We start from the raw sequence: 15,887 nt of genomic DNA, 5'->3' as shown, positions 1-15,887 counted from the left end.
GCCTGTTTACCTCAGACGGCACCAGTGACAAGACTAATGAAAGTCCAACTTGGCAAATGGGTTTACTGGGCTTTCGTACAGTGCAGAGGCGAAAGGTAGTTTACAGGATGGTGAGTGACCCTCCCCCCCCCAACAGCTACATCACTGCAGAATTCCACCCCGTTATGGATGATGCATTTGAGGGAGCTGTGTCCCCTCACAGTTAACCCAGTCTGTAAGTAGTCTAGCATGGTCAATGAGCACACACACAATTAGTGCAGGGCAGAAGAGACTGCTGCAGTTCCAGGGGAAGGTCTATAACCTTCCTCCTTCCCCAGGAAGCTGCCGTGGCACGACCACAGACCCTGTTATCACTGTGTTCTGCTCAATTAGTTAACGACTGGCAGTCGGGCTGAGGTCATTTCTACTCCAAAACAGCAGGTGTTCCATCTTGAAAAGACGTAAGACAACCCATCGTGCCAAGCCAAGGCAGGCAGTTCAAGGGGTGCAGAGGGTGACTCTTAATTGTAATAAAATGTCCTAATAACAAAAGCAAAATTCAAGGAAACAGAGGGCTTATGTTGGCTCACAGTTTGAGGGCACAGTCTGTCATGGCCTGGAAGTCCTGCCAACAGGGGTTGGAGGCAGCTGATCGGGTTGCACCCACGGTCAGGAAGCAAAAAGAATGTCTGTGCTGGCTTTCTTCTTTCTACTCTGTCTAGGAATTGAGGCCATGATGAGGTGGCTTTTCCTGCCACAACCTGGTCAAGACAGTCCTTCACTTCATGGGCATGCCCGCCCATCTAAACAATCCTTCACTGCTGGGTCTACATGCTTGCCTCTCTGACCTTACTTATTCCATAGATTGTCAAGTTGGCAATCAACACTAACCGTGTTGGGGGGGTGGGGGCTTTGTGGGTGGGGGGAGGGAGGGGTGGGTGGTTCTCCAGGAATAACTGCACCTTAGAGGCAAACAAAGATAAAATGGGGACAGAATCCCAATCCCAGCAGGAATACTGGTAGGTGCTCTTGAGGGCTGAGAATGAAAGAAAAATGGGACCCAGCTGACTGCATGGGCCAGAATCTACTCAAGTTCTAGAGATAAGAGCTAGGCAGCCCCTTCGCATGCTATAGAAACCAATAGACTACCTGTAGCAGTTTGCCCTTTGCCTTGGTACATGTCATTTATGTCATAAAGTATGTCATAAAAAATACATACAGTTTTGGGCTGGAGAGATGGCTCAGCTGTCAAGAGCACTGACTGCTTTTCCAGAGGTACTGAGTTCAAATCCCAGCAAACGCATGGTGGTTCACAACCATCTGTAATGCGATCTGATGCCCTCTTCTGGTGTCTCTGAAAACAACTTCAGTGTGCTCATATACATTAAATATTATATATATATATACACACACACACACACTTCCTCAAATACAAATCAGGCACTTGTTTCTTACAGAAAAGGAAAAAAAAAAAAACCATATAGGCCAGCTTTGGCACAGGCCTTCACTCTCAACACTAGGGAGCAAGAGACAGATCTCTGAGTTTGAGGCCAGCCAGGGCTACATAGTGAGACCGTGTCTCATACACATATGCACACATCGAGTGTGCACTAGCACACACACACACACACACACACACACACACACACACACCATCAGAGGTCCCACTGTCTTGTTAGAACAAAGAGATCCTTTTCAGTTGGTTCATAGAAAATGAAGTTAACAACAAATTACCCTTCAGAATGAGATTAGAAGAGAGAGCCTTGTAACCATGGGGTGCTATGATCTGGCCTTGAGAGGCAGGAAGAGCAATAGGGAAGCCTGAAGAGGAGTTTCATTAGACAGGATGGCTTAAAGTGACTGTTAGGGAAATCCCTGCCACGGGCTTGAGGGCAGCCTGAAGAAGAAATGGGAGCATTCAGAGAAATCCTCTGACCAAAGGAGATTTTCTGACTTTCATGGGGGGGGGGGGGGGACTGGTAGGAAGTCTCACATCATGTGATTTAGTCCGGCTGAGCCTATGTGCCAAACATTTATAAATTTATCTTGTGGCCACCGGGATGGGGGAGGGGAGGGGAGGGGTGGGGCGGGGCTTACTTCTGTCCCCTCCTCCCCTCCACAGTCCTGTGCACTCTTAACATTGACAGCAGGCCCCTGCTAAGGTCAGGCTGTGTCCTGACTCCTGAGGGGATGAGTGAGAGGGTCTATAATCTATCATCACCATATGAAACAACCCTTTCCCAGCTTTACCACCTGCACATGGCCCTCGGCTGGGGTGTAGGTTGGGGTTGCCTGCTTTTGAAGTTTGGATGGGATCATATTAACTGTGCCTGTAGATTTTGCTCCGAGTTTTGCTTGTCATGGTCACCCATGGTAACACCCGTCCCCATGTCTGGTTCATCCATTCCACTGCTATGCGCTGGCTCATGAATGAATGGACCACAAAGTGTCCAGTATCACCCAGTTCCTCTGCAGTTTATATACCTATTCCTTATAACCAACACGATGGGTTGTTTGTAAAAGGATCTTGTGATGGATTTCATTCGGGGCCCTGATTTTACTCTGATGTTCTTTGCTCTTTGTGTGTTTCAAGGGTTTTTGTTGTTGTTTTTTCATTTTTTTGTTTTGTTTTTTGGGTTTTGGTTTTTTGTTCTTGGTTTTGGTTTTGTGAGACAGGGTTTCTCTGTGTAGCCTTGTTTGTTCTGGAACTGGCTCTGTAGACCAGGCTGGCCTCAAACTCCGAGATCTGCCACCCTCTGCCTCCAAGCGCTGGGATCAAAAGCATGTGCCACCATTGCCTGGCTTCTTAACTCGTCACCGGAAGTAGTTGAGGGAAGAGTCTCTTGGCCCAGCTCCACAGGCCTCAGTGCAGGCCTGCATGGCCCTGCTGCTTTGATTTGTGGCAATGTGAGGACCAGTGTGTGGCAGAGCAAAGCCGCGGTGCTCACCTCCTTCCTGGTCACTGGGAAGGAGAGAGGAACAAACAGGGTCCCATGGGGTGGAGAGCATGCTCCTACCTGACCATCCTAAAAGGCCTACCATTTCCCAACCACCACAGATAGGCAAGCCCTCACTCATCACATGACCTCAGGAAGGACATTTAAGATCCAAATCATAACAGTTGTCTATTAGCAATTTGTTTCTATATTCTTGATGGGGGGGCCTCCAGTCATGATATGAATGGCAAAAACCAGCAGGCCTTCCTGCTCTAACTGTGGTGTCAGCCTCCTTAGGAATAGATTCTTTCTGTATCTCATCTAATAAATTGTCCAGAGGCTAGTCTCCTGACTGACCTATGGCGCTTTCTTCGTGGTTTTAATGTGTAGAGCTGACTTTTTCGTAGATATGAAATGGGACTTCCATTTCTCTCCCCTTATAGCAGGAGTCCAGCACTCCTAAGTGGAGAATTCTTCTTTCATAGCTTTTGAAATTAGTTATGGGGAGGGGGGGTGTCTTAGTTAGGGTTTTACTGCTGTGAACAGATACCATGACCAAGGCAAGTCTTATAAAGGACATTTAATTGAGGCTGGCTTACAGGTTCAGAGGTTTAGTCCATTATCATCGAGATAGGAGCATGGCAGTATCCAGGCAGGCATGGTGCAGGAGGAGCTGAGAGTTCTACATCTTCATCTGAAGGAAGCCAGGAACACACTGAGCATCCTCAGGCAGCTAGGAGGAAGGTCTCCAAGCCCACCCCCAACAAGGCCACACCTTCTAATAGTGACACTCCCTGGGTCAAGCATATGTAAACCATCACAGGAGGTCGCACATGTCATACATGTGTGTGTGTGTGTGTGTGTATGTATGCATGCCAGAGGACAACTTTTGATTTTCCACTCTACATGGGTTTCAGTGCTAGCTATTGGGTTGGGAAACCTATTTGATTTTCCCTCCATTGATCTCACTGTTGCCTGTGTCCCTACCCCACATAGCTATATAACCCATGAGAAAGCAAGTCTTTATACCTTGTTTTCTTTAAGGAACGATCTGGCTTTTCTCCATTATTTGGAATCTTATAAATGTTAGAATTGGGTTGTCTATCTACATTAAAAAAAAAAAAAAAAAAAAAAAAAAAAAAACTCTTTGGGTTAGGCTCCAGCAGTCAGGAGACAGAGGCACGTAGATTTCTTGTGAGGAACATAGCAAATCCCAGGTCAGCCAGGGCTACATAGTGAGAACTTATCTTAAAAAAAACAAAAACAAAATGTAGCTGGAGTGATGGCTCAGAGGTTAAGAGCACTGACTGCTCTTCCAGGGGTCCTAAGTCCAAATCCCAGCAACCACATGGTGGCTCACAACCATCTCTGTGTAGCTCTGGCTGTCCAAGAACTTGCTCTGTAGAGCAGGCTGGCCTTAAAATCAGCCAGCCTGTGCCTCCTGAGTGCCGGGACGAAGGGTGTGTGCCACCACCGTTCAGCGCTTGCTCTCTCCCTTTCTCAAGTGAATTACAACTGGAATTACAGACAGTTGTGAGCCGCCACATGGTTGCTGGGAACTGAACTCAGGACCTCTGGAAGAACAGTCATCGCTCTTAACCGCTAAGCCATTTCTCCAGCCCACATACCTCTTTTCTTGGTCCTTCTGTGCTTTGTTTATTCTTGAGAACACCAGTGCTGTGGGATGGAGGGTTATCTGCCAAACTGCATAAGGAAGAGATGGGGGAAGACTCCTGCCACCTCTTGCCTGGCTACTTCCTCCAGCCTTCTTTAGATGGGCTCCTGTAATCGGATGTTTAAAACAACATCGCCCACCGGAGTAACATCAGCATCACACCGTGAGTTAGGAGATTCCTTCATATCCCTCCCCAAAGCTCTTCCCTGTTAGGAAGAGTCTGTTTCTGTCCTAGACTCAATGCCCCCCTCTCTCTGATTGGAAATGTGAGACCAGAACAGGAAGCCAAGAGGAGTTGTCACACACAGTGAAATCAGCAGCAGATAGGTATCCACCCACGGGAGTCATTTCCAAAGCCCATACTCCCTGTTCCCACTTGATGCTGTTTCTAGCAGATGACACTCAGAGCATATTCAGAAGAGGAAAGCACCACCACCCTCCAGGGTGAAGGATGACCCTGCAGAATCAATGCATGGCAGCAAGCCTCCCACATTAAGGACCACATTAGGATTAACTCTTTCCTGGCTGCAGGTTTTAACAACAGAATGGAAAAACCGAAAGGCTTGCCTCAGTCCACATCAGGAACACATGTCCCCAAGGGAAGCTTGGAGGCCACTGTTCAGGCACGACTGTAAGGAAGACTGTTAGACAGCCTTGAACCTCAGGGCCCTGGAGGAGAGGGGCATCTTGCTGCCTGCCTTTCCGCTACAGCTTTACCGTCCACTCCCTTACCTGTTGTTTCCCTTGCGATCCAGCAGCAGAACTGGCCTGTCTTATAAGCAGGGTGGGAAAGGGCAGGGGTAAAGAATGGAAATTTTCTCTGGACATGAAGAAAATGGACCGATGGTGGAATCAAACCACGTTTCCTCTAAACTCTCAAGAGGAAAAACAAAGCAAAACAAGAAACAACAACAAAACAAACAAAGAAAACAAGAGTTCCTGCTAGCCAAGTAAAGGACTCCTGGTTGGCTTCCAGGGAGTTCCACCTGGGTTCCTTCTGGGTGGAAGCCCTGGTTTTACATAGCTGTTTTGTTTTGAAGGGCTGGGCTTGCCATCTGGGACTTTCAAGGGCCACAGATGCTCACAGCAGGAATGGCAATGCCCCTCCAAGAGAGAAATGTAGAACCCCTCTGAGACAAGCCTGCTGTTTTGAGAGGGGCAACTCCTAAGGCAGGAGGTCTCAGTCAAGAGCCAGCTTTGGGATGTATCACAGCTGCCACCTTCTCCTGGTTGAGCATTGATGTCTGCCTCACTCACCTGAGACACAGCTGGGGCCCCTCATGGGTTGACAGGCACACTTTAGGAAAAAAACGGGACCAGAAGGGTGGGCATTCAGCAGGTGGGGCGGAGATGGGCAATGCGGAAAAAGACAACGGAGAACAATGAGAAGAGGGGGTGGGGTGGGGTAAGAAGCCAGAGCTGGAACCCCCAAAGGAGGGATAGAAAACTTAAGCGTTTCATGACCAAGGTGGTACCAAAGTGCTGGAGACAAACTACTTCTGCCTATTGTGAACCCAAGGTGGACTGATGGGGAGTGGGGGTAGTCAAGATTTGGAAGTAGTTCAAAAGCAGGGATTAATTTGGGATAAAAGTAGTGTCTGGTGCATGAGAATTTAACAGATGGCTAAGGGTTCAGGTGGCATCCATTACGATAGATGATAGAATCATATGGTCCCACACAGCAAGAAATTCTAGAAAACGTCCAAACAAAATCATCTTAGTAATCTTCTGTGAGCGTTTGTTCATTATGTCCATTCCTCGGAGAGCTTCTGTTAATATAGAGTTAATCGGGGAATTCGGGGGAGGGAGAGGGGTGCAGAGTCCTAATCCAGAGCCACAAGGCCGATGACAATCTTAGAAAATATCTGCCTGGAAGTTCCTCAGAAAAATGGACATAGTACTACCTGAACACCCAGTTATTCCACTTCTGGGCATTTACCCCAGAGACGCTCCAATATACAACAAAGATACATGCACCACAATGTTCATTGCAGCTCTATTTATAATAGCCAGAAACTGGAAAGAACCCAGATGAATGGATACAAAAATTGTGGTACATTTACACAATGGAGTACTACTCAGCTATCAGAAACAATGACTTAACGAAATTCTTAAGAAAATGGATGCATCTAGAGAATATCATCCTGAGTGAGGTAACCCAGTCACAAAAGAACAGACATAATATGCAGTCACTGATAGTGGGATACTAACCCCAGAAAGCTGTGAACACCCCAGAAACAACCCACAGACTGTGTGAAGTTCAACAAAAAAAAAAAAAAAAGAATATATTTTAATTAAAATAGAACCATATCACATCCCCCTTTTCTCCCTACAGCCCCTCCTGGTTTCTCTCCTATCCCCTCAAATTAATAGCCTCTTTTCCTATATTATTGTTACATATATACATATGTGTATATATATGGACCCACAAATACTTAATTACAACCTTAAAAATGTATTCATATACTTTTATGCAAAAATGCTGAAAATTTGTACATTTATCTTTGTTTTTTAAAATAAAGTAAAAAAAAAAAATATCTGCAATCAGCCAAGACCTAGGTCCTTGGATGGATAAAAGAACTCTTTTTTTTTTTTTTTTCACATACATTCTCTGTGTCACCCTGGCTGCCCTGGAACTCACTCTGTATGTAGACCAGGCTGCCCTGGAACTCACTGTCTGTAGACCAGGCTGCCCTGGAACTCGCTGTCTGTAGACCAGGCTGCCCTGGAACTCGCTGTCTGTAGACCAGGCTGCCCTGGAACTCACTGTCTGTAGACCAGGCTGCCCTGGAACTCACTGTATGTAGACCAGGCTGCCCTGGAACTCACTGTATGTAGACCAGGCTTCCCTGGAACTCACTGTATGTAGACCAGGCTGCCCTGGAATTCACTCTGTATGTAGACCAGGCTGCCCTGGAACTTACTGTATGTAGACCAGGCTGCCCTGGAACTCACTCTGTATGTAGATCAGGCTGCCCTGGAACTCACTGTCTGTAGACCAGGCTGCCCTGGAACTCACTGTCTGTAGACCAGGCTGCCCTGGAACTCACTGTCTGTAGACCAGGCTGCCCTGGAACTCACTGTCTGTAGACCAGGCTGCCCTGGAACTCACTGTCTGTAGACCAGGCTGCCCTGGAACTCACTGTCTGTAGACCAGGCTGCCCTGGAACTCACTGTCTGTAGACCAGGCTGCCCTGGAACTCACTGTATGTAGACCAGGCTGCCCTGGAACTCACACAGAGATCTGCCTGCTTGCCTCAGCCTGGGGAGGGGGGGTAGGGTTAAAAGTGTGCACTGCCGAAGCAAGGTTCAGATGAGAAAAACACAACCTAGAGGGAAAAGGACCCTCAAAAATGATGAGAAAAATGTCTGGCCACCCTCTGAATAAGAATCGTCCGCTCACTCTCACCTTCATCCCCCAGAGAAGGACCAGAACCTCTTGCTGTGAGTGACAAGCAAGTTCCCCAAAGGACAAAATTATGTAGGACAAAATGGCATTGCCATGCTCAGGTGGACCACTGACTCTGAGGGGGGAGTAGAGCCCTATAGAGAGATGCTTCTACCCCCCCCCCCAGTAAGCAATTTTACATATAGCAAGGGTGAAAGGCTAAAAATGGCCTTAACTTATCTTTAGGCTGAATCTTAACTGTGTGGTCTGTCCTTCATTGGGGGAAAAAAAAATTGATCTTCATGTTTAGGCACCAGAGTGGACTTTTAAGTAAAAAACAAAAAAACAAAAAAAAAAAAAAAGGGATGATTTCCTAGGGAGACAGAAAAGAAACATTGATTCAACCCTAAATAATGAAGGTCCAGCAAACCAAAGATTCTGACAAGTCCAGCTTGGTAAAGTAAAATAAGATAACTTACGTCATAGGCTACCACCGGAACTTCAAGCTTTTTTTTTTTTTTTTTTTTTTTTTTAAATGCGATTGTCCTACATCCAGAACAAAATGAGATCTGGGTTCAGAGTGCCCCCTAGTGTGGAACATCAGAGGTGGCTGACTAGCGGCTCTGAGAGGAAATACGGCAGAGATTAAAAAATAAACATTCTAGAAAAGATACATTTTATGTACACACTTGCCCTTGTTGTCTGGAACACTGTGACAGGAAGGATGGCCTTCTGGGCCCCAGTCGGACACACAAAAGAGCTAAACATCTGGCTAAAAGGCGGTGACTCTGGTCACGTTTTAGACAGGTGTAGGGTGATGCTACTTGTGGGGAAGGCTGGAGTTGAGCAGACGTGGGTGACACCTGGGTGACATTCATGAACTTAATTAAGCCCTCTGGAGCGATCGGAGATGAGCCTCACTCTGAGGTGGGAGGGAAGCGGCAGAAGAGAGAGCCTTTTTCCTGGAGCTCCTTGGCACCCGAATTTGGGCCACCTAAACATATTACCTGCTAACATGAGAAGGCAGTTCTCCCGGGATGACGTCCCCCACTACATTATCCAATCCCAGGGGACAGTCAGGCCTAAACACATGTCCATATGAGCAACACTAAAGGGACTCACCGGGTTGTATTTATAAATGTCGACACACTTATAAATATATACATATATAGGCGTTTTCTATTATATATATCCCTCCTCTGAGAACTTCCAACTGCCAGGCTCCACTCACAGAACAGTCTAACTACTTTAACAGCCCTACAGAGAAAAAGTCCAAATGTAGGACTTGTAATCCCACCAATCCCCATTCTGGACAGCTCCGCCACGCTGTCCCCCCTCCAAGAAATGCTGTTTAAACCCTGTCTTCTGCTGTCCTCTGCTCCTTCTCTTCTGAGCAGCAGCGGACAGCCACCCCTCCTGGACTTTGCCCTCCCAATCTGTGTGAGTTTTTTTGTTTTTTTGTTTTTGTTTGTTTGTTTGTTGGTTTTTTTTTTGGGGGGGTGACTTTGTGGTAATCCTTGGCTCTCAAATGCCAGGATACCTTTCCCCTCAGAGCGGCAACACAGTATGTATATAATACACGTGTGTATAAAATAATCACTAAAGGTCCATGGGATGTGGGGAGTAACATGGGAGGAGTTAAAGTGATAGAAATATGGTCTGTGTCGAGCTCTCAAAAGGATAATAAAGTCCTAAGGGGAAGGATTAATATGCATAAGAAATATACAGGAACACAAGCTGGAATCTCGTTGGCAGCTTTTCGGTCTGGCGCCTTATTGGAATCTGGCTGTTAGTGAATTTAGGAATGTTCCCGTAAGTGAGTACCAACTCCATGCTCACCCAACTCTTCTTGTACATAACAGTGGACACCCCAGCCTCGGTGGGGTGGGGTGAGGGGTGCTGTCCATCTGTTTGTATCATGTCCCTATTCTGGTCCTGGAATTCTCACCCTGACAGTTCTGCGGGTCTGGGACCCAGTTTGTTGTGGCTTGAGAGTGGCAGGGAAGAAGTGGGTGTGAGAACAGCATTTAGTGGCCCACGGGAGTGAGGAGTCAAGCAGCAGAGTGGCCTAGAACTGTACCTCTGGCACAAGATACCCCAGGAAAGAAACCAAGGAACGGAGCTTTCTACAGATGGCTCCCATGCTGAGACCCTGAGTCGGTGCCAGGAGAGGACCCCCTCCCTTTCCCGGAAAGTCTGGACAGTCCCAACAACCTGCCTTTCCGCCACTCCTGCCTCCAAAAGCTATTTTAGGCCTTGACTCATCTTGACTTCAGAAGATGAAACCCCAATTCAAGAAGGCCAAGGAAACACCCCCAAATAACTTTTTTTCTCTTACTAATTTGGCCAGAACTGTAAATAAACCCCTTTTTTTTTTTCTTCACCAATTGGGTTCCTAGACTTCTTTTAGAATGCAGAGAAGAAACTAAGGTGGTGGGTTGTGAACCCGAGTGTCCAGTTCAAATAAAAAATTAAAAAAAAAAAAAAAAAAAAAAAAAGGAAAACCTCTGGATCATTCCTAAACCCCCTCAATAAGTGAAACGCTGTTTTGGAAGGACCACCTGCTCCATTTTTATCTACTGCTCTGAAGGCAGTGTGATGAAAGCTGATCGTGCCACCTGCCAGCCTCAGAGTGGCAAACCCCTGCAGCACGGGGCTGCTGCATGCTGGCTCCCGGCAGACTCATTCCAGACCTGTGTTCCAGGCCGCTGTCCACTGCGTCAGCCCAACGCCTGATTATGTGAAACTGTCCCACCACACCCCTCATCTCCGCCTGCTCATGGAGGCTGGGGAGGCCCAAATGGAGGGGTTTTACAATTTACCAAGACCTCAGTATAGGTGCAGGCCACCGTCAGTTTAAAATGTACTGATTCATCTTCATGACTGGGTGAATACGGAAAAGACATATATAGTGAACTCCTTCATTTCACAGATGGGGAAAACTGAGGCCCAAGATGGTGTAGAAGCAGGGAAATAACCTTAATCTCACTGAAGTCTGGCTCCTAGAAAGAACCGGCTGGTGAGGATTGAGGGCGAGATCCAGGTAGTGGCCCCAAGGCGAGGTTTCTGGAGAAGAGATGGTGGGAAATCTCTGAGATGCAGTTGTACCAGATAGGAGGGGAGGGTTGGGGGGTTTCTCGGGGGATCCTGCACGGCTGGAGAAGCCCTGAATGGTACCAAGGCAGCAGCCCAGAAGACCAGAGTAGGGAGGAGCCCTGGATACCCCCACTTGGGCCAAGATAGAGGTATTTATGAGTGTCTTCTGCACCAGAAGGGCACACAGGAAGTGGACCGGAGCAACTCCATGGGGAACCGGAGAAGGAGCAGCACCTGGAAAGGTACAAGGCTTGCCAGAGCTAGCCAACTGTGGCATACAGGGAGCATGGGCATGGGCGGGGGCATTATCATTATTTAGGCTGATAACCTCATAGGATGGCATAGCCCTATGGGACAATGGTGGGAGAACAGGTGGCATTCTGTGTCCGGCTTCACCTATCCAACCTGGAGGTTTGAGGTCTCACTGGACATGTCGCTTAGCTGACACTTGGAAAGCTGACTGGGCCATGGGCCTTGGTTTTGAGAAGGAACCAGCCTCATTCAGTGGGTAGTGAAGGATCATGCTTTGGAGAGAGTGGGGCTGGCCAGCAGTGACTGGGGTCAGGGAGGGAAGATACAGCAGTTTCCTCCTGCAACATGTAAGGCTGACCAAGAATTACGGTGGAGGGCTGAAGTCATAGGCCCCTGTTTCATTTTGTCCTTGCGTACCAAGGTGTGACCACTTTGTAGATGCTCCCACTGGTTACAGAGCTGTAAACACTGGGTTTTTTTTTTTTTAATTTGGGGGGAGGGTGGCTCTTCTGATTCATGTGTTGCCCCCCCCCCCAGTCCTCCACACTCACACAGCAGCTGTTCAGCTTGCCTCCTCTGCCACAGAGACCTCAGTTGTAGGCTCACATGTGGCCCTTAGGCTAGACGCTTACCTTGGAGACCTTAACTTTAGGCTCACTAATGACCTTTAGGCCAGAGCCCTCGCTGGGAAAATGGAGCAGGTCCATGACTCTGCCCTGGGAGACAGCAGTGACACTGCCATTGGTACCTCAGGGTCAGTGTCCTCATCTGTGAAATGAGGGAGTTGGACTAGAGCCAAGGGATGCCTGAGCCCTCCGTTTGTGTAAAGCAGAGGGGGGAGGGTCTAACCTGAGCATACAAGAGTTCAGCAGAAGTAAGAGGTTCTGAGTTGGGACCCAGGGATTTGGGTAAATCTCAACCTCGAGTGTGACCCTGTAGTCAGTGTTTGATGGAGCTAAGGGGATGCAGCCGAGGACTAGACTGAGGAGGAAAGGTTCCCCATAAGAGGTACCCAGATTCAAGAGAGCAGCCCCAGACTGCTGTTTGGCTGCAGCAAAGGCATGCCTCCCAGCATGCAGGCAGTCCTGAGATACCTTCGTGCAGAACTGAGATTAAGGCAAACAGGAGCCCCCTCGTGGGTTCCAGTAAGCTAGGAAGTCTTGCTTTGGGAACTTCTGCGGACATCTGGCCTGAAGCAGTAAGGAGAAGCTCTGAGCTGAGAAAGGGGCTTTTATTCCCACATTCAATCTTCGACCAACACTACTTCTGTCCTGATCTAGTGCTGGGGCTGGGCGCCGGGTGGTGGTGATGTATCTGGTAGGGAGCTTCCCTTCTCTCAAAGTCAGGACTCCAAAACAAACCCAGGCAGCCCAACAGATTAGGTAACTTGGCAGTACCTACCTAGTGCACAGCCCAGGTAAGTACTGTCAAAGCCAAGGCTGAAGAGGATACCAGTTGGAATGGGTGTGGATCTACTGGACCAGGTGCCTCTAGGGCCTGGGTGGTTGAAGATGCCCATGTCTCATTTGGTTTCAAGCCTGGGCTGGTGGGTGTTTATGTATACTCCATGAATGAAGTACACGGGACAGGGATCCTGGCAATCGTGCCCAGGAGACTGTACTCACACCAGGAAGTCCCTCTGCACACAGGCAAGCTCCTCATCCCAGTCAGGAATCGAGGCGCTCTTTTTCTCAGCCCCTCCCCCTGCCCCCCCCCCCAAGCTTGCAAAAGCAAATGTGAATCCCTTGGGAGTCTTAAGAGTCCTTTGAAGTAAGACAGATCCTTTCCTGAAACAGGGTACATGCAGCCAGTCTCCCTCTGGAAGCTGTTGTCATAGACTTCTATGGAAGGGCAGCGTGGTACAGGTTACATTGTTTTTTGTGGGTTTCTCTCCGCAGTCCTAGCTGCTATGGAGCTCACTCTGCAGACCAGGCTGGCCTGGAACTCAGAGTTCCACCTGCTTCTGCCTCCTGAGTGTTGGGATTAAGGGCATGTCAGCCATCACAGCCTACCCAGGCTTTCTTTAGCAAAGACTCAAGCCAGCCCTGACAGACTATAACCTTGCCTGGAATGTGGTGTTTCTCCAGCTAGTTGGGCCTCCCCAGCTGGAAGGCCTTCACCCCACACCCAGGAACAATGAGAAATTCCTTAGGGAACAAAATTAGGTCCCATAGTCCAAGCAGGGTTTCTGTGCAGTCCCATCCACCAGGGTGTCTGGGGTTTGTAGGAGTGACCCGAGGCCAAGAGATCTAAATCATATTGGGCCTTGGCCAATGATTTTGTTTATTAACATGCACCTGTTTATAAGCAATAGATGTCAGGTACTCCCGTCCACCCTCACAATCTCAGAACTGCTGTGGGGGGGGGGGGGCGGTGTTGTGATTCTGTAAACCCCACCCCTCAATTACCTGGCAGTAGCCAGGTATGCTTTGCCCCAGTGACCTGGCATTATAAAAGGGGCTGCTTGCCCCCTCCTCTCTCTTGACCTCTTGCCTCCTGGCTCTCCCACCCCATCCCTCCTCTTCCCCCCTCCCTCCACGTGCTCATGGCCCGCCTCTACTTCTCTATTCCTCTCTCTGCCTCTACTACCCTTTTAACTCCCCCATGACCTGAATAAACTCTTTTCAGTACTATACCATTGTGTGGCTGGTCCCTCAGGGGGAAGGGATTCCCAACATGGACCCCCCAGAGGCATCTCCCTTGCCCCCAGACCTTGCCGCACCTCCATGGGCCATATGCCCCTCCCATTCTCTTCATCCTTCCCCTAACGGGTGGGGGGCTGAGGAGTGGGCAGGGATGACAGACACATCAGCCCCGCTGAGCAGAACACAGGCAGAGTTGGGGAAGTGGGCTGAGAGGCCTAGGGAGAACTTTGCATTCTGGCTAATTCTCGCACCGAGTTCACTGTCCAGATGAAGGAAGTGGAATGCGTGGCTTAGCAGTGATTCTTGGGGAGGAGAATGCGGCTGAGAAAGGTGCAGGCCCAGCAGCAGCACTACTTAACCAAATCCTTTTGCTCAAGCCACTCCCCTTTCCACGAAAGTATGTGGCCGTCCTCATTTTCCACCGTGGTAAGGACACACTTCAGGATTCCCGCCCAGAGTGAGCAACCTACTTCAGGATGCAGCAACTGCTTGGGAAGTACAGCTCCTGATCAGGTGATTAAGTCGATTCCTTTTAGCCATAAGGCCATCATAGGAGAGAAGGCCAAAACAAAGAACATCTAAACCAACTTAAAGCCTGCCATCACACCCCATCCCATTCCACATTCCCAGCCTGGGCTTCCATCCAAGGTCCCCGCCTAGCACCCAATTCCTCCGAAAGCCAAGGAAGCAGAAACCGAGGCAACCGCGCTTGGTCTCTTAAACCATTTATTTCTCCCGACCGGAAGGATGTAGCGAGGCTGAAAGGAACCGCGATGCAGGTAAGTGAGGCCAAGACTCAAGCGAAGGTGGAACCGTTCCAGCCCACGTTGGCTGCGTTCATGTCGTAATAGTTGATGTAGACCCTGAGAGAATGAAAGCCTGACTCAGCTAAGCACGCGGTCTCGGAGTAGAGCGTGCTGTGTGCCGGTGCCCTCTGAACGCCCCCTACCAGCCGACCTCCCAGCGCCCCTCAACCCGCCCCCCCCCCAACCCCTACGCACCGGTCTGGGCTGATGTGCAGGCGATCGGACAGCAGGCCGCACAGCAGCTTGCTGTAGTTGCGGTTCTGGGCGCCACCGATCTTGCCGATGCTGTGCAGGCTGCAGAGGGCGCAGGGGTCGTTCGAGCCGCTAAAAGTCATGAGCTGATCCGGGACCACGTGCACCGCGATGTACTGGGTGGGGGAGGGGCGGCGAGGCGGGAGGGACAGACTCGCCGTTAGCCCGCCGGAAAGAGTACAGGGCCACAGGTCTTCCCCAGAGCTCCAGCCGCCACCCGCCGGCCCGCCTTGGCTTCCAGCCCCATCCCTCCTCACGCGTCCGGCCGGCCCACCCCACCCTACTCCCTTCCCGTGTCCTCCCTGCAAACCTGTGCCGGCTTGCCGGTGGCCTGTGCCAGCTGCTGGGTGAGCTCAGAGAGAAACCCCTCTGGCACGGAGGCGCGGGGAACATTGGTGTTCACGACGAACATCGGCATGGTGGCGGAGAGACTGCGAGCGAGGACTGGAGGAGCGGGCAAAGCGTGGCGTGACCCAAAGCAGGGACCTGAGCTACGTGACCCAAGCTCAGTACGGCCCAGAGCCGGCTGCCGCTCCGCCTCCGCTGACGTCAGCCCACGGCCGAAAGGGGCGGTGACTGCGCTCCAGGCCACAGCTTCTGCTTCTGCCGAGGTCTTGTGTTTTTGGTGCTCCAGGAAGTGTTACATTGGCTCTTTGTTTCCAGGCGTAGAAACAGAGGGTGGCTTCATTTAGTAAACTAGGTAGTGAGGACTTCAGCTATTAGGTTCATCGAGGCATTCCAGGTAGATGCTATCTATAGATTAACCGTATAGTAGGAGCAAGTTCAGGTTGCCCTGAGAAAGAACTGTTTCAAGTATAGAAAACTGAAGCCATTGATGGGAATTGTAGGTTGGCCTTA

At 49.5% G+C, this 15,887-nt stretch overlaps 1 protein-coding gene across 1 annotated transcript; it reads right to left on the bottom strand.

The window, feature by feature from the left end:
- Window positions 1-14,684: 14,684 nt before the first annotated feature.
- Window positions 14,685-15,557, bottom strand: MIF (macrophage migration inhibitory factor). The gene is made up of 3 exons (XM_080937846.1): window positions 15,340-15,557; window positions 14,973-15,145; window positions 14,685-14,834 (listed from the first exon to the last, which is right to left on the bottom strand). The coding sequence occupies exons 1-3, from the start codon at window positions 15,445-15,447 to the stop codon at window positions 14,768-14,770; spliced, it is 348 nt and encodes a 115-aa protein (XP_080793972.1). The 5' UTR covers window positions 15,448-15,557; the 3' UTR covers window positions 14,685-14,767.
- Between the last annotated feature and the right edge of the window lie 330 nt (window positions 15,558-15,887).

Source organism: Micromys minutus, assembly GCF_963924665.1.
Source record: "Micromys minutus genome assembly, chromosome: 25".
Classification (NCBI taxonomy): Eukaryota; Metazoa; Chordata; class Mammalia; order Rodentia; family Muridae; genus Micromys; species Micromys minutus.
Note: the sequence above shows the minus strand (reverse complement) of the source record. Positions and strands in the feature narration are given on the sequence as shown.